The sequence below is a fragment of the Hesperophylax consimilis genome, chromosome 14, assembly GCF_061612785.1.
Source record: "Hesperophylax consimilis isolate HC1 chromosome 14, BYU_Hcon_1.0, whole genome shotgun sequence".
Classification (NCBI taxonomy): Eukaryota; Metazoa; Arthropoda; class Insecta; order Trichoptera; family Limnephilidae; genus Hesperophylax; species Hesperophylax consimilis.
In genome coordinates, this window is record NC_142849.1 from 34,626,672 (window position 1) to 34,652,636 (window position 25,965).

General features: G+C 34.1%; 1 protein-coding gene across 39 annotated transcripts in view; it reads right to left on the bottom strand.

The window, feature by feature from the left end:
- Positions 1-25,965, bottom strand: part of LOC149418217 (uncharacterized) — a 598,424-nt gene that overhangs the window by 133,495 nt on the left and 438,964 nt on the right. Inside the window, exon 5 of one of the 39 annotated variants that reach the window (XM_089639779.1) lies at positions 1,155-1,408. The exons of 32 other annotated variants lie outside the window; for them this stretch is intronic. In XM_089639779.1, the coding sequence (XP_089495905.1) occupies positions 1,170-1,408 (239 nt within the window). In that variant the 3' untranslated portion in view covers positions 1,155-1,169. Of the gene's footprint in view, positions 1-1,154; positions 1,409-6,291; positions 6,375-10,469; positions 10,751-16,657; positions 17,005-18,248; positions 18,602-22,734; positions 23,769-24,292; positions 24,532-25,965 lie in introns of those variants that run through there. 6 more of the 39 variants (XM_089639798.1, XM_089639761.1, XM_089639757.1 and 3 more) reach the window with 6 other exon arrangements.

Below are 25,965 nucleotides of genomic sequence, written 5' to 3' on the forward strand. Positions count from 1 at the left end.
ATCTTTTTTTAATAAAAAACTTTTTTGGGAAAAGAAAACCGTATTTATTAGTTAAAAGACTTCATATTAATCAGAATATAGAAGAAAATCGTACAACACACTCCTATAAATGATAGACTGTACAACTAATCTACATTCTTAACATATACAGAATTATTAGAAATTAATAACCATTTTCAAATGGTTAATAAGTCGAAAACAAGATAGAAGAACAATAGGTTCCAATTAATTAGAAGAGATGGAAATTCATAGGGTTGTGATATACTAAAGAAGTAATCCACCAAGAGAAGATGTTTTAATCGGCATTTAACAGCCTTTACGAATTTGGTTTTAGCTTACGATTTTTTAGTTGATTTGATAGTTTGTAATAAATTATGCATTTCTTTTGTCGATTTTTTTTATTGAATGTATGAAAAATTATTATGTGTACTTTTAAGTACTTAATTATTGCTTAGGATTTGTAGAGTGGGCATTACGCGCAAAACCCACTCTCATCACAATTTTTGTAAATGCCTAATAATTGCAGGTATATTGAAAATATTTATTTTTGTTTTGTTTCTGCGACAGTGCAACATAACTACTACTTCAACCATGCAAGTAGATTTATGGTATTAAAATTAAGAATAATATTTTATTTGAAACATACTTTTTAAAATTGGTAAAATTACTATTAACAGGGTTTAGAATTTAAGGGTGTATTTCACCACCTCTGAGTAAACTGACTATTAGAGCTACTCTTCGAGTAGCGAGTATTATCTGTTTTACCACCGCTGAGTAACGCTACCGTCAAGTAAATATCCGTTTCAAACTATTCGTCACTCACTCACTCCCATGATAAATAGGGAGCTACATGACGGTGTTGAAACGGTCGTCGGTTTATCGCCAGTGTTAATCCTATGATTGAAGTTACTTGACGAGTAGGAACTCAACAGTTAACTATTTTTTGTAAATTGGTACCGCACAAGAGTCCCAACTGTCCGGAGTTAGTGGGACTATAGTGTGTCCAATTGGGGTTTGTTGTGAGGCAGAAGAAGGGAAGTAAATGAGAAAGAGGAAGGTTGGTAAATACTGGCTATTCAGATCTGGTCACCAAACACGGATAAAGCCATTTCAAGCAACATTCAATGTTCTTTTAGGTGGTGAAATATCCCCTAACAACAGACATTTGTTCAATTCTTTTCATGCTTCTTTTTGTAATACATAGGAGGGGGCGGATGCGTGTGCTGGCCCTTCATAGCGATGATGACTTGGTCCAGTGTCTTTATCCACCCGTTGCACCTGATGTGTTTACTTCTCTGAGAGCAAATCCACCGTTGGGCACCGGCCCTATCCAGCTGGTTCACGTTGTAAGTGTAGCCCTCGTATTTCAGGAGGCGATTGCCGCGCAGAGATCTCACGTAAGATATTCCTGGAATGTTATAACAGAAGTTAATACATTTACGTTTCTCTGAAATGTTAATAATTTGATGACAGCGTTTCTAGAAAGAAGTATTACTACATTAAAATACACAGACTGAAATTTAAAATTCATGTAACATATGTATTAATGCGTATTTTGTAGGAACGCCGAATAAATATACGAGAAAGTGATTCTGGAAATTTAGTAAGAAGAAAAATACTCTTAAATTAGAAAATCATTTCGTAAAGGCCGCGCTGGGAACCATTTGTTGTATAACCAACAACTCTGCCATAGGTGGTGCCCTGCTAAGTCACCAAACGTAGTGGTTCGCAAGATTTTTTGTGACTTAGCAGGGGTGCCCCGGTTCATGGGGTGAGGTTTATTGGATCTTGGCGGCGAATGCGTGTGCCCACCTACTTAAATTATTTCCCTCACGGCCTCTTCACGACGGGCCGGATCGGGAGAGACTGGTTGAGGGAACCCATTTGACCTCTCCAGCAGGACTTTCTCGACCAATCGCCTTGCACCGCAGTGCACCGCGTCCGTCAATCCTGGACACACTGACCACCAGATTCCTACCGACCTTTAATACCTTTTTCCTTTCCTGAACTACCTCTCCTACCTTTCCTTGAAAAGACCATCCACAAAGCATCCCCAAAGATGAGATAGACCCGAGTTAAATTGTTTTCCTCAGGGCCCCCTGTGTAGAGCTATTGTAAAACAATTGTGTGTTAAGAATTAATAATCTGCTCTTTCACAGATGGCACTGATTTAATTACTTTAGTTAAAACGCTTTTTGCTTTAATATTAAGATGAATTGTTTGTGTGTGACTGTAAATACGGAATATGAATGCGAATTTTATTTTATGTGAATACCGTATGTGAGTCCCAACCGTATCGGGCCAGTGAAACTATGCCATCCCACGTTGGGGTATGTTGTGAGGCTGAAGGTATTGGGAATGGGAAGGCGATGGGTAAGAGGAAGGTGAGGGGGGCGTACCAGGCTATTCCGATCTGTTCACCAAACTCGGCTAAAGCCATTTCAAGCAACGTTTCAATTCCAAATGGTGGTCTTACACCAGGACGAAACTGAGAGTATCTTCCACTCTGGAACGTTATGATAAGCAAGATTGTGAAATAAGCAATCAAATAATATTTAAACAATTATTTTACAAGCAATAATTATTCGCCTGAAACACTCATCCACATTGAAAAATCTCCTGATAAAAGATACATGACGCCAACGGGACTCGAACCCGTGTCCCTTCGATTTCCGAACGACAGCTCTGACCACTGAGCTATGGCGGCTTATCTCTTATCCAAGATATAATTCTATTGAATTATTTTATCAGGAGATTTTCCAATGTGGATGAGTGTTTCAGGCGAATAATTATTGCTTGTAAAATAATTGTTACCCTTTGTGCTATGCATAAAAAATCTTAATCTTAAACATTAGTTTACCAAAAAAAAAAATAATAAAATAATATGTACTTGCACACGCCGGGATTTGAATCCGCGACCTCCAGCTTGCTAGTCGAAAGCCTTGCACCTCGACCACGGAAGCCATAAATAGTTTTGTCCAAATACAAATACAATGTAGGATTGAATCACATATACTTTTTTGATTTAATTAGCGCCATCTATGAACTGGCAATTTATGAATAATTAAATTCACCCTTAGTGACGAAAATTTAACGAAAATGTAATGAGATATATTATTATACAGTAAAAACTATTTTATTGAGTTTTTAACACACTTTATACCGTTAAGGTAGATATACCTTTTACGCAGGTTCTATATTATGGGGGGATATTCTAGACGGCTCTCTTGTGGGCCAGAAAGGAATCAACATAAACCGAGTGCTGTAAGATCCTGCGTAGAAAAGTTAACGTCGCTAAAGTAAGGTAACGGTTTGCAGCGCAGTCCATTGTGGAACTTTTCTTTGCAGGATTTTACGGCACTCGGTATATGTCGATTCCTTACCGGCCCATGAGGAAGCCGTCTGAGCTATTCGATTTTTTTATCGTGTACAATCTCTTTTATAAATGTGCCTATATTTCAATATTTTATCAAAAGGTCGCTACATTATAAAAGCTGTAGATCAGGTTAAAACGATAAATCATGTTTTAATCTTCATGAAATATTTCTATAAAATAGTTAATAATAACACACAACAGTTAAAATGCTCTTTTTCAATGACCAGTAAGACTCCACAACCACAATGAAATCATGTACTAGATTTATTGATTCATCCATACAATTTTTAGAAATTCTATACATATAAAAGTTTTTAAATCAATTATGAGACGGATTTTTATCATTTTTTTGTATTTTCTTTATTAAAATATAAAACAACAGTAACCTGCCATAAAACATATTATGGACATGACCATAAGTAAATATTATATTTGTATTCTTCGTTCGTTTGTTCAAAATGTTAAATCTCCGAAAGTTCTTCAATGATTGCTTTGAAATTACGACATATACATACACAACGTTACATTCGAATATGCGTGTGTTTTTATATACCAATATTATAAAGATGTCACAGGTGACAGGTAAAAACATGCTTTTTTGCTATGCGCCGTCTGTTGGACTTAAAAGCAACACGCGCTATTGTTTCTCTATCTAAACAAACAGACTGAGCAACGGCAACGCGTGGCGGGGTGCAGCTAGTGTATATATTTATCAAAAAATTGTTAGAAATATTTTAATGTGTTAAGTATCAGAAAAACGGTGTGAACCTGTCGTGTATATTTTTCGTAATGCAATATAACAAAAATATTTGTATGTGTGCATTTGATAAATATTATTTGAAAAAAAAGATTCGCACATCGTATTCATATTGGAACTCTTATTTTACTATGAAAAAACTACATTTTTTAATGGTTGTGATAATGTTTGAATAAATGACATAAATTATTAATTAATTATTATTTTTTAAGCATTGTAAATGACATTTATTTTTGCGGTTTCAAAAAACGAATATATTTTCAGTCAAAAGTGAACTTTATTTTAGATTACTTATACTTAACATTTCTTACTCATAAATAAAATACATATTTAGTTGAACAAAACGTGTTCATTACATAATAATCATTTTATACCTACATAAAATAGCCTCTGAAGTATCGCATTTATTTAGAAATTATTTCGTAAAAATAGGAAATAACAAACCCTAGTAGGTACCTTTATAAAACACGGAATGCAAGTATTAAAATTAATTGATTTTTAATTCGTTCAATATAAATGTATATTACCAATAAACAAATGTTGGTGGTTTACTGCGTAAAGGTATATACTACATTATAATAATAATAACTATTTAATAAATTTATTAATAATTGAAAATAAAATAGGAAACCATCACCAAAATAAAACTGAAATTTGATAATCTAAATAATAGAAAACAGTAAAGAATAAAATATATCTATGCACGGTGTCCGGAAACGGGTGGGTACACGGAAAAAAACGAGTATTGCTAATTTATTAAGAATTTCTTCAAATTATTGATAATCCGGTTTAAACGGGATATTGCGGGCCGTTTCCCGATAAGCTTTCAGTATATTCCTAACATTTCGGAACACTTGTTCGTGCACCTGCATTTGGCTTGATAATATATATAGACGAAAATATTAGGATTTTTATGAACACGTGTTCCGGTTTCTTGATTATACATCCAGTTTTTATCAGGAAACCTATCGATTCAATCCCGTTTTTTAAACGTTTTTTTTGGCACCTAAAGGGTTAAAAAAAAACTTTTAGAGACGTGTCTACGCTGAAACACGTTTAAAAAAAATTAAACAACTGATATTAACCCCCTGTAGACACCATGTACGTATTATGTATATCTATTTAAAATAAAATATATTAATTTACATAAATCGAATGTTAATAAATTCGGTAAACTTGTCGAATTCCACTGCCTTGAAAGGCTATTTAAAAAAACAACACTTGATTTCAACTTAAATATCGAATGGAGCCAACTAAGTCGGGGTCTTAACTATCCCGCATCCAAATGGGGAAGTAGGTAGTACTCAAAATTACTATCTTCCTTATGTTAGCTTAAATACTTGATATGTCATTTTAGTATTTTACGTATTTCTGCGCAAATACATAGTTTTTTTTTTTTATAAAGAAAGACAAACATTCCCGGGTTACGAATAACCTGACAATATTTGAAAATCTCCTATAACCACCACAGTAAGCTGAAAATGTTGCTTGTGTTGTGATGGAGGACTTAGCCAGCCGAGGAATTGAACATACTACGCCTGGGTGGGCCCCAAACGCGATGTCAACTCGGCCACCGACCGGTAATATATAGTTACCATTTATAATTGGCTGAATAATTGGGATTTCTATAGTTTAAAAGCCCATAGGACAGAAAAATGCATGGGGTCGTCGGAAGACCCACTAGGTTACAGCCGTCTAGTTTGGCATCTCGGCCTGTCAAGAGTTAAGTAAACAAACACACAATGGGTTTTTAGATTATTAGTTTGGATTATTTCAATAATTTATGCGTATTTCCTTACATTCGAAATTAACTTTGATAGAGAAAAAATGGAACTTGAATTTATCTTTTACCATTTTCCACGAAATAAATAGTTATTTCTTGTAGTAATTAAGTTGAAACCAAGTGCGATTCATATTTTTTGTAGCGTATTAAACGTGCCGCGTAATTCGACAAGTTTATTAAAATTTTAAGCAATAAAATAGTATCTCTTTCTAACTCTAGAAAATAACAAATTCAAACATACTATACATAATAAATCTTATTCTATAACAACCAATTTAATGGGACGTATTCGGTATATTTCATGAAATGTATTACAATATAACTCTTCACATAATATGAAGTGTCAAATTACGTGCAAACGGGTGATCGCTTGTAGGAATGTTATTGTTGTCAATCTAACGTATTATCTCTATAAAGGACCATCGTATTCCCGCAAAGAGAGTGTATGAGGACATCATCTGAAAATAAAATTTTAAAAGGTTATAAAATTTATTCAAAAAAATTGTAGATACCATAAAACAGCTGAAGGATGAAAAACCCTTACAACAATGCATTGAATTATAATCCAGGCTCAAGAATCTAGCGAAGCATTCTCATATGTCGCCCCAAGTGGATCGTTATGTTTGGTGACTTAGCAGGGGTGCCCGGGTTCATGGGGTGAATTTTGCCTAGGTCTTGGCGGCGGATGCGTTTGCCCACCTACTGCGTGACGGGTTGGATCCAAAGGGTTCGGTTGAGGGAGACCTTTTGGCCTCTCCAGCCGGACTCGTGGGAGAGATGCATTTTTACTTCCGTCACTCCTGGACACATTGACCCCTAGATTGCTATCATTCACTTTTCCTTCCCAGAACTTTCCCTCATTCATTTTCCTAAAAAGACCCTCCACACAACATCCCCAAAGATGACAGGCTTTCAAGGAATTTTAGTTCCTCTGGGCCTCCTGTGTGGAGATAATTTAAAAGAAATACAAAACAATCGTTATCTATAAAAAGAGGAATAAAAAGAGAGCATATTAACTCATTTCAGACCGCGTGTATGGATGTAAATATGTACAATAAATAATACGTTACTTAGATTTTGTATGTTTACATAATAATAAACACATTAATTTAACACTAGAATGACCGGGTACTGCTCCATACCAATAAAGATCGCGTGAGTGTAATTTTTAATACAAAAAAATAAATAAACAATAATTAATGTAATTGTTTACTTTATTGAATTATGTACACATTTGGTACAAACATGTGTTTTTTTATAATACCCTATGCACTTTCCGCAAACGGGTTTCTTGCAATTATCACATGTGTCATTAGTTCGGTTTTTCTTACATTTCTCATTAATTTGGCACTGTCGTCTTTTAGAAGATTTATTTTTCGGTTCTTTTTCCGCCAGGTCTTCAGGAGCAAACACACCTGTAGGTGGAATGGGTAAAGGTTGTAAACAAACTCAGATTAATAACCCTAACCATCACATTGACATCTCACTCAATCACAAAACAAAAACCATCATTACTTACGGACAAGATGCAAATAACAATGGTAGGGAAGAAATATCCTTTAAAATATCGGGTTCTGTTTCCAAAATCTATACTAACATTGACATCAAATACAACTATTGCATTGCATTTCAATTATTACAACATACCTACATATTTTGCTTTCAATTGACTTTTGTATACAAACAAATTCATATAACGTGTAGACGTTACAGGTTAAAAAAACACAAACTTTCGCGTCAATAAGCTTTATTCAAATGAATAATAATATAATTTCCAACACCGTAGCAAGATATTAAGACCAGAAAAATTCTTAGTAGCAAAAATATTTTCTTTCAAATTTGCAAATAATAGATTAAGGACGGGTTGTTTTACAGAATTTTAACAATTAATCAAATTTCAAAGTTAATTTTCAAGTTCTGTGAAAGTCCTATTCAAGTTCTGTTACTGTGCAAGTACTGTGATACAACCTTCCCGTGATGAAATGAAATTTAACAAAATTTGAATAGAACTCTCGCAGAATTTGAATTTTGCTTTTAAACTTGATTAATTGTTAAAATTCTGTGAAATAACCCGTCCCAAGTAAGTAACAATCTCACTAAAAAAATATATAAAATTTGGTTAACAATTAATAAAATATATGTATCCTTGAATATCTAATTAAAACTACATAACAGTAAAATAGATATGAAATGTGATGTTGAATTTAAGAACTTACTTTGTAAAGATCCTAAGTTCATTTGAGAAAGGGGAATAAACCTTTTCCAGGTATAATTTTTACATGATGACAAATCAACATTTTTAATAATTGATATTATATCACAAAATTATTATAAGAACGACTTTTAAGTCGTAAATATTAAATTTCGACAATTTTGTTTTATTAGGAATAAGTAAATTTACATAAAAATACCAAAAAAACCATTCACATCAATATATTGAGTATCTGATTAAAAATGTCATATCGTGAATTCAATGGAAAAAAAATATTCTCCGAATCTTTGAATGTGAAGATTTCAAGAAAATAAACAATGTAATGGAAAATCTCATCCACGATATTTACTAAGGTCAATCTGGCTTTATAACGAAGGTACCATTAAATTATGTATATAACAAAAGTGATTACATCACATTTAACAATATTCAAGAAAAATATAAAGCTTTGAAAAATTAATTTAAAATACATATTGTAAATATGCAATATATTATTGACTAAATATTATTTTTTTTTAATAAAAACTACAATAATTATTATTGCATAAACAGCCTGACTAATATTATGTAAATAAATTAACGTAATATTTTTAACGAAGACTTAGGTAATATTATATATTATGTAAAAATATATAATATTGCCTGTCTACGTTAAAAATATTACGTTAATGTATAGGGTGGCTTAAAAGTTATCACCCCATTAGAAGATGCTCTCATTTTTGCAAATGACGCCTTGTCATCATGACTTTTGTATATTATATATTTTTTGTAAATAAATATATTCTAAATGTTTAAAAGTAAATAGTGTTTTTCTACCATTATTATACCTGAATGGTTTTGATTGCACCATACTCCAAATTAATCACATAAAAATTGACACAATTCAATCACACGAAATCACTAATAGACTTTATATTATCATAATATAAATTTGACACTTTTTCTCATAATATTTTGTAAATATTTTATGTGGAATGTATAAAAATATATCTAATTCAATTTTGACAAGCTTTAAGGAATGTTGTACGGTTAAGGTTAAGGTTAAATGGAAGACATTTAGTGGTCGAAGTAGTGGAAGTTATTTATTATAAAATGAAAATTATTTTATTAAATTGTGAGATCTTTTTTGAGTTTGAGATCATTGAAATAGTACAGCATAATATTCGATTCATTTTATATTAGGTAAATGGAATATCATTACCAAATTTTCAGTCGTGAAGGCAAAGAGACTAATATGATTTAATAAAAAATTATTTATCCATAAATTCTAAACACAGTTCGTTAATTGGGTTTTATTGTTAAACAATGAAATGAAACAATAAATTGTTGCTAGTGAAGTGCCCTGCAATTGCACATTATTATGAAATAAAAACAGATTTTGAATAGAACTACCACATAACTTGAAATTTGATGAATTGTTCAAATTCTGTGAAACAACCCATCATTAATAATCTAAGGAAATCAAAGCACGATAAAACCCCAATAAAGTTTCTTTATCAGAGTAAATTTGATTGTATTTTTTTATGTGAATACCGCACAAGAGTCCCAACTGCTACCAACAGTCTGGAGCCAGTGAGACTATGACATCCATAATTGAGGTACATTGTGATGCTGAAGGCAGTGGGAAGGGGAAGAATATGGGAAAGAGGAAGGTGGGGGAGAACCTGGCTATTCAGATCTGATTACCAAACATGGTTAAAGCCATATCACGCAACGTTACAATTCTGAATGGTGGTTTTACACCAGGGCGATACTTAGAGTATCTTCCAATGCGGCAAGTGTACTATACATTATTTTAAATGAATGAAATGTGAACACACATTCATTAAATAAAATTTTCTTGCGCACGCCGAGAACTGAACCGCGATTTTCGGATTGCTAGTCGAGAGCCTTACGACTACGTAGATGTCAATTTCTTAATTGAAAACGAGTCTAGCTTATACTGCACTTTTTACTTACTAAGGTTACGTGCTTTGTAACCGCACACTTACATGAAATTATTGTCAATCGGACACAAAATAAAAAATGGACAGAATCTTATATCTTGGGGCTTTTGGGAATTTCCTGACTAATCACCTGAAGAAGTTGCGTGGTAAGGGCGTGAACCAAAACCTCCTAGATCACAAGGCCGGGACACTGAATCAAATCAGCCTCCTAACTTGTGGGAACCTTAAAAAATGTTTTTTTTTTAAATGAACTAAAACATTAAAGATATTTTAATAAAGAAATAAAAATTGAAAAAATATACGTAATTTTTTGTAAAATCCCATACAAGTTAGGAGGCTGCTTGTGTCCCGGCCTTGTGATCTAGGAGGTTTTGCGTGAACACGGCAATCATATAGTATGATGAATCCTTTCACCAGCGATTGTAAAAGCTCAAACCCAGCGGAGAATTGAGAAAAGGAACCGTCGGTCTCCAGGGCTTGCGAGGGTAGTGCGTGTGCACGTCCTTGTGCGCCACTACCGCGTTGTCCCGCGTGTGCACCACTGCCTTGCAGCCCTTCCCCCCGTGACTGGAGCAGGCCCAGCGACAGCCGCCTACCATGGACTTCTTGTGCAGGTAGTAGGTGTAGTCCTTGTAAAGCAGCAGGGTCGTGCCGGTGCGGGATAGTATGAACTTCACTAAAAAATACACATTCATTAGTCAAAATGAGAGGGTTTTAGAATCGACTACTATCATACTAAAATCTAAAAAATATACACTTGTTTAGCGCGAAATGCAAAAGAAACAAAAACTCTTGGCTCCTGTCGAAGGCCAACTAAAAACTAATTGTTACAAACAATAATCATTAGCCTGAAACACAATGAAAAAATCTTCCGAGAAAAAATAAATGTCGCCGACGGGAATTGAACCCGCTCATTCTGATTACCGGTCAGGTGCACGGAACCACTGAGCTACGTGGTAATAAATAAATTGAATTAAATGGGAATTGAATTGAATTCAAGTGAATCAGATTTCAAAATTGATATTCATGTTCCGTGAAAGTTCTATTCAAGTACTGGGTAAACAAAAAATAGTGACACGGTTAATACGCACTATGCAATAGAAAAACCACTGTGTAACAGTTAGATAACAATGAGAAGTCAGTTAAGCAATTTCCTGAAATGGAAAAAGTGCATTTTCGTAGCTATTTCTTAAAAAGCGTATAATTTGACGTCTTTTCTTTACGCCGTATTTTGACATAATAATTTTAAATTGTTTGTTTATGGCCAGTTTTTTAAATTTATTTTATTTTTTTAATTAAACCCAAACTGACAAACTATTCAGGTTCATATTTTTGTTTAAATAAGAGAAGGAAAAAAAACTAACTTTGACATCAATAACAATGGCCGCCAAGTAACAATCGTTTTTAATTTTATTAAAATGATTGATTTTTCATTTCGGGAAACTGAAATATTTATTTCTCATTACTATCCAACTACTGGAAAGTCTTTTTAAAATAAAAAAGTGCTAATCAAGCGTGTCTCTATTTTCTGTATATTTAACAAATTCTTTTATTTTTTCATCATGGGCAGGTTGTTACACAGTACTTGGATATTAACAGAACTCGAATAGGATTTTCACATTTCATTAACTTTGAAATTTGATGAATTATTTAAATTCTGTGAAACAACTAATCTTTAATACAGTTTTCTGCCTATCTAGATTACTGTTTTATCGACATGCTCACGGTAGCTTTGTGTGTGGCATGGAAGAATATACTTCCATGTAACAACAAAAATAACACAGAATATCAAGAATTTTACAAACTGATGAGAAATCAATTTATTACGCCAATCTTTAAAAGAACTCAAATGCAAAACCATTAAGAATCGTGGCTCTCTTATCAGGCACAAGAGCTCCTCTTTTCTGATAAGGTATACATGACCAATTATGAACCTTAATATTATATTTTGCAAAATATGTATGTATTAATGTAACCCATATGATCTGTATTAAAATAATAATAATAAAAAAATAAAAATGTAGTATGGGGAAAATATGTGAGGATTTTTTTTTTCATTTATGGCCGGCAACCAGGGGGTTAATTGACTTTTAATATAGGTACATAATATACAAATACGTTACCCGCATCACTAGACGATGACTATTCTGATGCGGGTATGGTCCGTTTTGAGACCGATTGGATGCGGCATTCAAAAAATGAGAGGAACGTAGTTGTGTTTGGGTTAAGTTAGTCTAAGAAGGGAATGCACAACGCGATAGTGAGCATAACGATACAGTCATCAAAAACTTTATTTTCAATTGTATTTTGTATCTGTGTAAGAATCATATATTGGATAACCAACACCTCTGCCATAGATCACCCCAAGTGGTTCGCTATGTTGGGTAATTTAGCAGGGGTGCCAGGGTTCATCGGGTGAGATGTGTTCAGGATGCGCCTCCCCGCTGCCGGGCGCGCCGGATCGGGAGATGCTGGTTTGGGGAGACCCTTTAACCTCTCCAAATGGTCTCTCACGACCCATCGCCTTGCGCCGAACCGCGAGAGATAGATCATTCGTCCTTCACTCCCGGACTGGTCCCTACATTCCTACCCAACCTTCATACCTTTTTCTTTCCCAGAACTTTCTCTCCTTCCGTTCCGAAAAAACACCCTCCACACAGCATCTCCAAAGATGACATAGGCCCGAGGGAAATTATTTTGTGTGGGGTTATTGCAAAAAAAACACATTTAAGTACTATTTTTTTTCTTAATCTACATTTTTTTGTGCGTTTGTCAGGATAGCAATGATGGTGATGATGATGTTTCTTGTGGTGATATTTAGCAAAAAAAATAAGCTTTAAGCACGAAAAACTAAGTTTACCAAAAAAAGTAAAAATTTAAAAGTTATAATATTTACCTTAGTTAAATCTGGGGATGGATGATTTCTAGGTCAGTTCTATTCTGCCAGGAATTTATATAATTTACAATAAATAAACAAGGTACTTTAAAAAATATTTTATTTGTACAATATATACAGTTTAATTCATTTCGCAATTGCAATTACAATGACGCGTAGTGGGCCAAAATTTGGGTGGTTATTTTAAATCTCCGTATCTTTGAAAGTAATAAAAGTTTCTGTGTCTCGCCATTATCGATTCACCAGCATCGATTCGATTCATAGTCATTATAAATAAATTGGTACTCTCATTGGCATTGAACATATAATATATTCAGTAAATATGAAATAAAATAAATCTTTTAACTATATACAGTTTTACTCTCGTCGTTCGTATTGGAATAAACTTTGAAATGATGGATATAATTATAGGGTCATAATTAAATCTAATATCGAGTCATTGTGTGATATCTATTAAAATATTCAACCATGTGAAGAGGAATTGAACAAAACTTGCATATATAGTACGTCCAACTTTTTTCTCGTGCGCGGTGCACACACGACATTCGTTGAGGGTATTTCTTTTTTCCAGAAGAATATATAGATGTTGTAAGCGATGTTTTGTGATATCCATAGATAGTCTTTCAGTAGGGTCATTTGAGCAGTCACAGCGCCCTTGAGGTGATTTTGCACAAAAACGACGCTATACAAGTCATCCAATTATTATTATTATTATTATTAAAGGTAGTCGGTCCTGTTTCTTGAGCACCTTTTTTGCCAACCCAAATCGTATTCATATTTTTTGATATCCGGTCCCCAGTATCATCACATCATCGTCTTCATCATCATCTCATCGCATTGTCTTTTCGACGAATAAAAATAAAATATTATTTAAACAACAACAACATTGCAACAGTCTCAGATATTCGTAATCTCGGAATAACCCATGATAGTAAACTACAATATAACCTTCATATACATCAAATCACAAATAAAGCTGCTAAAATGTTAGGTTTCATCATAAGAAATACAAAACTTTTTATCATTAAGCAACTCTACTTTGCTTATCTTTCTATCTGGAGTATGCATAAGTTGTTTGGTCTCCATTTTACAAAATCCACATAAACAAAATCGAAGCAATTCAAAACTAATTCTTAAAATATCTTTGTTACAAGTCATTTGTAAGATTTAATTATTATACAGAGGCAGCTTCATACTTTAAAATTGATTCACTGAGTGTACGGGGGCATCATAAGGATGCATCATTCCTGTGTAAAGCAATTAACAATAATATTCAATGCCCAGAGTTGCTAAACAAGATTCCATTGAATGTACCTGCGCGTTCAACACGCTCTTGTGTCCTGTTCAGGGTTGATCAATGCAAAAGGAACTCTAAGCAGAATTCTCGCCTAAATGTTTAAATTTTCAGTTGCGAACTTACCAAATACAAGAGGTACATAAAAGAATATTTCTCTGATGGTTTGTGAATAATGTTATGTCTCTATTGTTTATATTTCTATTATGATTTGATTTATATCTACAACCTCTCTCCATGGCTATAAATGTATTGTTTTGTAAATTTTTCGTTTTATATAATCTTTCATTTTATATAATCTTTTGTTTTGAATAATTTTTTAAAAATTCATATTCCTATCTTACAAATATAATTTACTTATTCCATACTATGCTGTCTCAGTAGAGGTAAAATCACAAGAGGAAATGCATAATTGGTTTTATTTTGGCCATATAATACTTATGCACAAAAATATTTCTCACTAACACTCTGCGTTTTTAAGTTCCTAAAGTAAGCCCCGAAAACTATTAAAATCAAGTTTTGTTCTATTATTTAAAATGTTATAGGTATGAAACAAATCACAGTGTATCTTTAAATACAACTTAAGAGAGAGATTTTTGTTCTATTTCAAACGAGTCGTGTTTTATTAAATATTTTAACTGTTTTCGCTTAATTGTTATCGGTTTTTAATATTAGCGCGCTCTCTCTAACATTCTTATTTATATATCTCCATTTCAAACCATCTTTCAACGCTTACTACGGAGCCCTAACAGAAAAAGGAATAGTTTGACCAGATTTTTAATAAATTAACAATATTTTATCAGCGAGTATTCTCCGTGTACACCCTAAAAGCATTTAAGAGAGCAAAGTTTAATAAAAACATGACGGCTATGGAATATTATGAAAGATAAAGCTCGGTCCAGACATGTTCTTTTGTCCGTACCGTACCTCCGTTTCGTACCAGCGTCGCGATCAAGAACGCTAGTTTGGACGCCCGTTCGGTACGGTACGGTGGTACGGCATCTCGATACGGATAGAGGTACGCTCCGATCCATCGCGAGTCGGTTTTTCGGCCCGTTCAAAGGCGATACGGTACGGGTCTGCGCCAGTCTGGACGTGTTCGCGGCGTGCGACATCTTTCTCTGTTTTTGAACAATTCTAACTCCCACCAACGTCGCCTTTTTTGTTTTTTTTTCGTTATATTATTGTGAATAACAATGAAGGACGCGCAAACAATCGTCAAATTCTCAAACACTTCCGCAGTCGACGACATGGTGTGAGGAAATGAACACGCTATGATCGCAGCGACGTTACGGAGATACGGGCTTTTGATCGCGACGCGGATACGAAACGGAGGTACGGTACGGACAAAAGATGATGCGTCCAGAGTTTTTGGATCGCGACGCTGGTACGAAACGGAGGTACGGGACGGACAAAAGAACATGTCTGGACCCAGCTTAACGGTCCGCGTGATCAACCCCTTTACATGCAATCACACATTAAGGATTCATTCAAGTCCTGGATCCAATTCCTAGAAGCCACTGAATCTTTTTCTGTCTTTTCTTTCTCAAATCTTTCGTATAAGTGTCGTCAATGATTAAATAATTCAATTTAAACTAGCAGAAGCTAATCGTTTTTTTTTCGAAATATTTATAGACCTTTGCGGAAGTACTATATTTATACAATGTGCCATACATTAAAATACGAATTTAAGGAAAAAGAAATTATATATAATTGTCTTCCTTCTCCACTTTATATCCGTGATACAAGCGGACAAGAATTAAAAAGCTTTATAATAACATTTGAAGCAACCGGAATTCTTTCAAAAAAAGAAAAAGAGAGGCCCTTTCTGGTACAAACTTACACCCAATAGATAATTTTGGAGGCGGGTTTGGGTACCCCGGGAACCATTTATTGTATAACCAACACCTTTGCCATAGGTCACCCCAAGTGATTTAGCAGGTGTGCCCGGGTTCATCGGGTGGGGTGTGTTGAGGATGCCTGGTTTGAAGACTGGTTTGGGGAGACCCTTTGACGTCTCCAACTGGTCTCTCGACCCATCGCCTTGCACCGCAGTGGGAGGGATATATTCATATATGCGTCACTCGGGGACACACTGATCTCTAGATTCACACAGAAATTATTTTCCTCAGGGCCTCCTATGTGGGGTTAGTATAAAAAAGTAATTATTGAACTTTTCTTCATAATCAAACTCGGCCTCTAACGAAAAAGTCTGCTGGTATGCTGCTGCGGAATTCTGCTGATATGCTGATGCGGAAGAATTCAAAGAACACTCACCTAACGGGTGAAAGTTTACACAACAGAATTCCGGTTGCTGTTGGATCCCCCGACGTATATTATAAACAAAAATGTTTAATATTCCTAAAATAATGCTCACATGTTTTTTTTAACAAAACAAAAAAATAACTCTAATATCGAGTCATAGTGTGATATCTTTCAAAACAATCACCCCTATGAAGAGGAATAGAACAAAACTGGCACATATAGCACGTCAAACTTTTTTTCTTGTGCTTTTTGCAAACACGACATTGTCGTTGAGGATTTTTCTTTTTACCGAATGTCACTATTTTTTGTAAGCGATGTTTTGACATTTCCATAGATAATCTTCCAGGGGGGTCAATATACGGAGTTCTTCTTATCGTTTGAGAGTTGGTTGGTGCCGATTCATCAGCAGGTTCTTCAGCACCTGTTGTTATTCCCGAAATCCAAATCCCACCCAAACGTTCAGTTCCCTGGTACCCTGCAATATCATGTAAAAATTATTTGTATTTAAAGTTACGCATATTGTGCCGCCGATAGACTGAAAAGCATTGCAGAACAGGAGAAAGTTTTTTTTCGAAATATTGATTGACTTTTGCGGAGTTTTGTTTTCTTTAAACATTCCATAGTCTTAAAATCCGATATACCTAAAAGATGCCATAAATTAATTGAAGTATTTATAGGGAAAGAATAATATGTTTTCTCTCTCCGTATGGGCGTATATTATAAATTATTGAATGCACACAAAAATAAAAACCCTACATATTTATTATTTATTTTTTTATTATTTTTTTAAATAATAAAAATATTATTATAATTTATAAATATTATCGTAATTTAAAACAACAATAAGTAAACAAATATATATTTTAAATATCGGTTGCGTGGTCCCCACGTGCGTTGGAAGTGTACTTTGTGTAATGAATTTAATTTTAAATTCCTGGTAAAAAATATTTCAAATGCAACAATATTATTTATTTATTTGAGACACAAGAAAAAAATAGCCTCGTTTGGTCCTGTGCGGAGAACCACACAGTTTTTAAAAGTTATGATGTTGTCGGGTCACGAAAAGAAAATATGCAGATATTACTGGAGAAGATCAAAATCAATATGACATAATGGAGCCGACCAAAGAAAGGCCGGTAAAACCAATGGTTGTTGGAAGACCATTTGCACTAAAAAAAATACATGACCATAAAACAAATGCGTCAACTTTCCAAAAAAACAAGAAACGTATCAACACTTACCAATAAGAACCAACTGAAGAAATCAAATACTTTAACTCCGCCAAATAAAAAAATGAAGACTTGAGGTTATAACGATAAATCAGTTTTCACAAAAAACATAAAAGCTAGACTGCCAGATTCAGAACAACACGATAGAGTTGTAGCATGGGGAATATTAACAGCACAACATCCATCGCAAAAGAGGAAGTGAATGTAATTTGACAACATTGAACGGGAACACGTTGTGCATAGGCAAATTGATGTAATTCCCAGTGGCGCAATACTCGAAAGCACGAACGAAGAACGATGACGACCATACAGTAATTCAAAGTGCAGAGCAAGAATCGAACCTACCACGAGAGAGGTTCTATACAAAACTGACCATCGAGATATACAAGAGAACGATGACAAAGGAAAATACTGGAACATGAATTCATTCAATGCGAGAATTCATTCGTTCTGTAAATTTCAAAAATTGTAAGATTTCGTTATGCACACCGTTATACTAGGAATATTATTGGCAAGTATGATAATATTCAAAGCACGGTATTATGCACAAGGAAACTTTACAAGCTTTGCAGTTATACATGGTTTTTTTAACAACCCCATTGACCCTGCTACACCAAAAGCAGCGCTGGCGACGTGCCTTTTGAGCAGGCGTGGGGTCGTTGCCATCGCCAGCCTGCGGCGTGTCATTTATCTCGGGGAAGTGCGTATAGCCAGGGATAAAGCGGGAAGAGTGAGAAACAGCCCCGCGGAAGACCTTGCCTCCACGCTGGCCTCCGCGTCGCCCTCCGCGTGCTCCCCCGCGTCCAGACGGTGGAACAGCTTGCGGCAGCCCGAATTTGGAGTCTGAAAATATCACAAATTTCGAAACTTTAAGAATGCAAGACTTATGTAAACCAAGTTTCTTAGAAATAATTCGCCTAGCCAGCTTCTTCGCCACTGGCATTCCGCTTCACCGACACTAAAGACCCATGCTGAAAATATAAGAACTCTTAGAAAGCCATAAAAGCAGTACATAAAATAAAATATGCTTTTGAGAGTCCAGAATCGCTCGCATTGATATGCTTTCGGATTCCAATACGTAATACTAGATTTATATCAGTGCAGAAATTCTCTGACTAACTACCATATGTGTTCCTCGTTGCCCAAAATATCAATGAAGGTAAATAATAACAATTCCAAGTCAGTGGACATCTTGAATTTATCACTAAATAAATACAAAAGCTTGTTACTGAGGCAGTTCAGAAAATTAAATATAAAAAGTAAGATTAAAATACATAAAAATGTTTCAAAAATAAAATAAATATTTTTACCGCCTTCGCCGCTGTCGCTCAAAACATTACACAATTAATTGAATTACACAAAATCAGTCTCACCTCCTCTAATATTAAAGCCGGGTTTAGATCAGCTTCCATTATGACGTCTTCAGCACCTCTGCTGCCGCTACCGTCAGAGTCAGCACTATCAAGCATGTCGAAAAATTCTTGAAAATTCTTGATACCAAACATTTCCAAAAAAAAAAAAAAATAAAGGTTTAATCAAACTTGTATACCACTGAACTACAGAAGACGAAACATTGAAGTTTCGTTGTTGTATTTCGATAATTAAATCGAATGTCCGGCTGATTAAACATCAAATCTCGCCAGCTTATTTTATAAAGGACAAAAACTTTACAATGACCTACCAAAAGCCTTAAATTAAGCCACAAGTCTTAAGGACGGGTTGTTTCGGAGAATTTGAACAATTCATCAAATTTCAACGTTAATTTGCGAGTTCTGTGAAAGTCCTATTAAAGTTCTGATATTATATCATTATAGGCTAGTTGCTTGACAAAACTGAAATAATAACAGAACTAGAAAATATCTTTCACAGAACTCGCAAATTAACGTTGAAATTTGATGAATTGTTCAGATTCTCCGAAACAACCCGTCCGTACTTTTCGTGAGGTATGTTAGGTAAATTCATAAAATTTCAATGTTTATTTCCAATACGGTGAAGGTTCTACCCAAGTTTTTTACTATTTCATTATTGGCCAGTTGTTTCACAAAACTGAAATAATAACAGAACTTGAATAGAACTTTCACAGAACTTGAAAATCATCTTTGAAATTTGATGAATTGTTCAAAATTCTGTGAAACAACCCGTCCTAACATTATCTGTCTCGCAAACACACTCAGGTTTATTCGATTGTTTGACATATCTAGATCTAGAGCAGTCTTTCTCAAAGTGGGCGATAACGCCCCTTTGTGGGCGCTGGAAGCTTTCAGGGTGGCAGTAGAAAGTTCAAAGAAAATTAGGGGGCGTTAAGGAAATCTAGATGGACGACGGCAGACAAATTCTATCTATGAAAATCCTACGGAATCTGGCTGAATTATATAATAATAATTTGTTTTACTTCCGTATAACGAAACATTTTAAAAATGGAAATACCAGATTGGGTGTAGGATCGTTTTTCAAATGTCAACACAGCAGGATAATCCCGGTTAGGAGAACAACGTTTAGAACTGACGACAAACGAAGAATTAAAAATTAAGTCCAAGAATGGCTACCATAAATGTTGGCTGCAGAAGCGAATCTTCCAATTGTACCCTGGGTTATGGTCGGTTGTTCAACGATTTCAGATAGCATCCCCATCGTCGTATTTGTATGAACGTAGATTTAGTGCTGTAGCAACGTTGCTAGCTAAAAAGATATATTGGCTACAAGGTACTGAACGCAGCGACTTCGGCTGTTTTAAGTGAATTCGAGCATGGCAAACTCGCCGAAATGCAACAGATTCATCTTTCACATTTGGATGTTTTAAGTTCAAAGCCTTCTTTTAATGTAAATAAAAAATACTTTTAAATATGATTTCGTAGAGTTATATTTCCTCTAATTGAAACATTATTTGATCTCAGAAATAAGATTTTGGTCACACCCTATCTATCCTATTCTTATAATAATGCATGTTTAAAAATTATATTCGCATCAACTATTTTTAAGATACGCAACAGATGGTATTGTAAAAAGGTGAGTTAATAGATTTTTTTGAATCTCAAAGTGGGCGGTGGTCGAAGTTTGAAAACCTGTGGTCTAGAGCAAGGTGGATGGTTGTGGGGGTTAGTCAATACAACGAACATCCCGTTCACTGTAGTGGTACGCGCTCGGCATTTCAACCTGGAGTTGACTGAGCACTTCCACTTCATCTGGCCATCCTTGTTCTGCTGCAGGAAGTAGAAAGAGCTCTGCTACACCTTTTGGAAAGTATGAATCGGGCTGGAAATAGAAGAGCTTTATTCAGTTTAATAGGAGAATACAATAACTGATTAAAAAATTTTGATAAACAATTCAGTTCATTTATTACCTATTTCTTTTTACCAATAGATTCGGGAACCTCGGTTCGTTAGATTTTTTACAGACAAGTAGACATCCCAATCGAACATCTTTTTGTGATTTAAATAAATGCTATTAACAACATTTCAACTGTTGTGTCAATACAGCAGTAACGATTTATAAAAAAAATATTTTTGAACACTACAACGGGATTATTAAATAAATTGACAATTTTAACGGTAAACACAATTAGTATTTATTTTGGGTACAATCAATTTGCAAGTGTGACACGTATTTATAGCAGTTCAACAATAAGACAGTTTAATAAACTTTTACAAACACTTTATGGGTTCACTGAGGAACAAGTTACACCTGTATCATTCCACACAAAGAAACTTAATATGTTAGCTGAACTCCGAAATTAGACGGTTTACGAAGCGTCTCTTGGGTCAGACCTGCCAGAGGTTCACTAAAGCAGCACTGGAAGTACCGGGAAGTAACTTCCTCTTATTACTGAAACATGGCCTATTTTAGGTCATCACAGCTACGTCATCCGTTCCAGGGAGCAAATCTGTAAGCCAGCGCGGTGGGGTGAAAAAACTAAACAATAATACCCCTAGTTCTTAGTTGGAGACGATTAATAACAGACGATGCGATCCGGGAATGAAAAAGCAGTCGAGATCTCGGAAATTTGCAAAATAATTCGATGGTTTTTATATAACACTTGTTTATTATTAAGCGTTGTAGTTAACAGTTCCGGTGGCATTTTTTAAAACTTGTTTACCAGAATTAAACAATATCATAAGCATATTATTAATGTGTATGTGTGTATGCGTAAGTGAGTGAGAAAAAATCCTAAGAAAATATGAATTTCTTGACGTAAGTGTGGGTATAGATAATTTAACCGGATTTTTGACATATTTTTTTATTGTATGTATGAATGTTCATTATTTGATAATGAATATAGAGAAAATGAAGGTGATGTAGTAGCCTTATTGGTTTTCTCTCTACTAGAGTCTCTAGTGGATTTTGAGTAGCAAAAAAAAACAGTATTACCCCTTTAAACCAGCCTTTATTAAAATAGTAAAGTTTTTCTTTGGATCAATTAATTATAATAAGTAGAACTTAAATTTTACATTAAAATAATAAACTCTTAATAGATAACAATAATGAAGTATCCAACTAAACAAATTCAAAACAAAAAAAGTGAATACCAAAAAAAAATCAAAAACAGTTAATTGAATATTCGATATAACATAATTGATGCTTGAGATTTATTTTTTACAGTTTACAATATAATTTTGGATTTAAAAAAATGCAAACAATAACATAACATTATTGTTATAATACAATTAAAAAATAATCGTGTAGAATTGATAACTCATTGTCTAACGCAAAACAAAACCTTTAAACGAGATTTTTTGGTATTTTTCTAAGATTTCATATTTAATCTATAAACTAATAACTAATAACACATATTTTCAGTATCATAAATTCAGCAATGATATGTGTTTGCTTAAACAAACAACCGATTGGCATTTTACATAAATCGGCCAACAAAACATAAAAATACACTTTTAATGATCAGTATAAATACCGAAAAAAAATAAGAAGCATAAAGTAGAACAAGTTGTTACAAAGTCATAGATTTTTATTGTAGTTCAACATATTTCGGTCCAAATAGTGTAAAATTGTTGTAACTCAATTCTAAGCATTAAATTAATCAAAGTAAATACTTATCATACCTACAAAAACAGCCTTAAAAAGAAGTTCCGGAAATAATAAATCGTGGGTCGGGTGTGAATATGTCAGATCTTCAAATTCATTAGATTTTTGCTTCTTTCAATCAATCTTCTTGTAAATCAAAACCGATTTAGGCAAAATAAAATAAAATATTGTTTTATTACGAATACGCCTTCTCATGCAGAGAAAACTACGACTTTACTGATAACAAGGACAAAAATAACTATTGCTAATTTCTTAAGAATCTCTTCAACTTATTGGTAATTCCAGTTAAAAACGAGATTGCCGGCGTTACGAACAGATGGCCTGATCTATCTTTATGCATCGTTGTGATATATTATCAAGGCAAATCGATAAAACATTCTTAAATTTATGTTTTATTAATAAGGCCTATTAATTTATCGTCAGGGCAAAATTGATTTTTCTCCGTGTAGGTTTTTCTGCAAGTTGATAGATTAATTATAACATATTGTGTTTTTTTTAACAATCTTCACACCCCGACCTATGAATTTATTACAGAATATAACAATTGTATTAAAACCTTCATTAGCATTATTCTTCTGGTCTTGCCACGAGGTGTTAATAAATAATATCTAATACCAATAAATACATTATGAACAGGGTAAGTTTGACAGCGTATTGACTTTTAAACAGCCTTACACGTTGTTAAAGAACATCCCCGCTGGGTTCACAAACAACTTGTGGCATTGTTCAAAAATTTGGTGAGGGTTGAAATGCTGATTATTATTAATGGTATTATTGTCAGCCAAGTGAGTGTGACAGTTCTTGTTGTCGATGATTCTGTTGCCGAAGACATGGATTCGAGCCCTACAGCCAAACCGGCGCCTGTTGCAGTACCACCTGGTCACCCCCTTGCTCGATCTGCTGTCATAAAGGAACTTTTGCCCCTCGCTCATCACATATTGGAAACCCCTGTTCGACAGTAAAAACTGTGCGACTAAAATTAAAAGAAAATAAAAACTATAGAAACTGAATAAAAAATCAAAGCCAGGGATGTCAACGTACTTAATAAAGTCATCCAAAAAAGTAGCTTGGAGTAAGAGAGTATATTATTAAACAAAGCGAAAATCAATAACAAATAAAAATTATTATTAGAGAAACCATTAAAAACTATGTCAGTATTATTAATATAAAATAAAGTAAAAACACAAGATTAAAACTAACTTCTGAAAACATTGTTGATTATAAAAAATGTACTTCGAATGTTCGAGAAAACCAATATTTTAAAACGGTAATAATCATCGTCAATCAGTGCATTATAGTCCGATTATAATATATTATAAAAGATTAAAATTAAAAAAATATTACTATTACTTAGAAAAACGTGCTGATTAATCATAATAAAAAATATAGTTCCTATACAAGGATAAGAAAACCACGAAAAATAAAAGTAGTAAAAGTTATCTAAAAATATTACTCTAAAAACACAAACTGATTGTCAAACTACCAAGGTATAAAATGTAGAAGTAGTGACACTTATCGAATAATGGATTTCTTTTTCATATCGACGGGATGCGAGTGGTTAATTTGACTTTTGATGATATTGTTATTCTTGACGTGCAGCCTAGATTTGCATCCGAATCGCCTCTTGTTGCAGTACCACCTCGACACCCCTGTTCTGGAAGTTTTGTCCTTCAGGAATAAAAAGCCTTCGTTCAAAATGGATAGGGCCCCTCTTTTGGACATCACAAAGCGAGCAACTAAAATAAAAGAGAAAATAATGTTGGAGTAATGTTCACAAGTTCATTGCAATAAAGGTTAGTTTGTTAGTTGCTGGTTACATGCATTTAGTTGTGTGTCTTCGTGGGTGTGGTTCCTTCGATAACTTAACAACCCAATCCTACCTTCAAAAACTAGTGGACATTTCGGGCACTGGAAGAGAGCCACTGCTGAACTGTTTCTCCTTGTTGTTGTCGTTGTCACTCAACTTCTGTGTCGACCAAACTGACGTTAATTCGCATTCACTTTTCTGCAACATGTAAAGCTCCTAATAAACAATAACAACATTAATAACTGGCTGTACCCCGCCACGCGTTGCTGTGACTCAGTCTGTCTGTGCAAATAGAGAAACAATAGTGTGTGTTGCTTTTACATCCAACAGATGACGGTGTTTTTTTTAAAATACATGTTTTTACCTGTCACAGGTGATATCTATATAATATATAAAAACATCAAAAGTGTTCTACCACTGCCAGTTTTAATTCAGGTCTGAAGGGGTTAAAGGCGCCTAGCGATTGTTTCGTCAGGATGCATGATACTTAAAGGTGCCTGGTTTACATTTCAACAAGACAAATGTTTCTCAAAGGCGCCTGGCGTATGTTTCAACGAGACAAATGTTTCTCAAAGGCGCCTGGCGTATGTTTCAACGAGACAAATGTTTCTCAAAGGCGCCTGGCGTATGTTTCAACGAGACAAATGTTTCTTAAAGGCGCCGGACGTATCTTTCGATTAGAAAAATGTTTCTTAAAGGCACCTCACGTATGTTTCGACAAGGCAAATGTTTCTTAAAGGCACGTGGCGTATGTTTCTTAAAGGCACCGGACGTATCTTTCGATTAGACAAATGTTTCATAAAGGCACCTGGCGTATGTTTCGGCAAGGAAAATTTTTCATCTCGCGCTTTTATCATTTGTGGTACATGAACATAAATGAGATAACAAATAATAAACCTATAAAATAGAGCGAGAAAACCTTACTCAATTACGAAGACCGAGAAAAATTATAATGGAAAAGGAAAATGAATGCATAACACCAACTTAAGTAACAAACATATTTATTTATTCGTACAGATTTATAATAATTATTACTCTTATTATAAGACAAGACATACAATTAAGAAAAATAATACGGAACCCTGAAGGTATATTCATAAGTTAAATTATAACTTATAGAATGAATTGCATGTTATTTTTAATACAAGTTTATGTGGCTTACCAACATCAACATGGTTATACTAACACAGTACTTAAATTAAATTAAAGATTAAAATAAATATTTTGTATTTCACTAACACCCTGATCACAAATTAACCATTTCGTAGGTATAATAAAGCTTTACAAACAGTAAGTTGTAGTTAAATTATGTACCTATAATAAAACTCTAATGCGACACATGTAGTACATAACAACAAATATA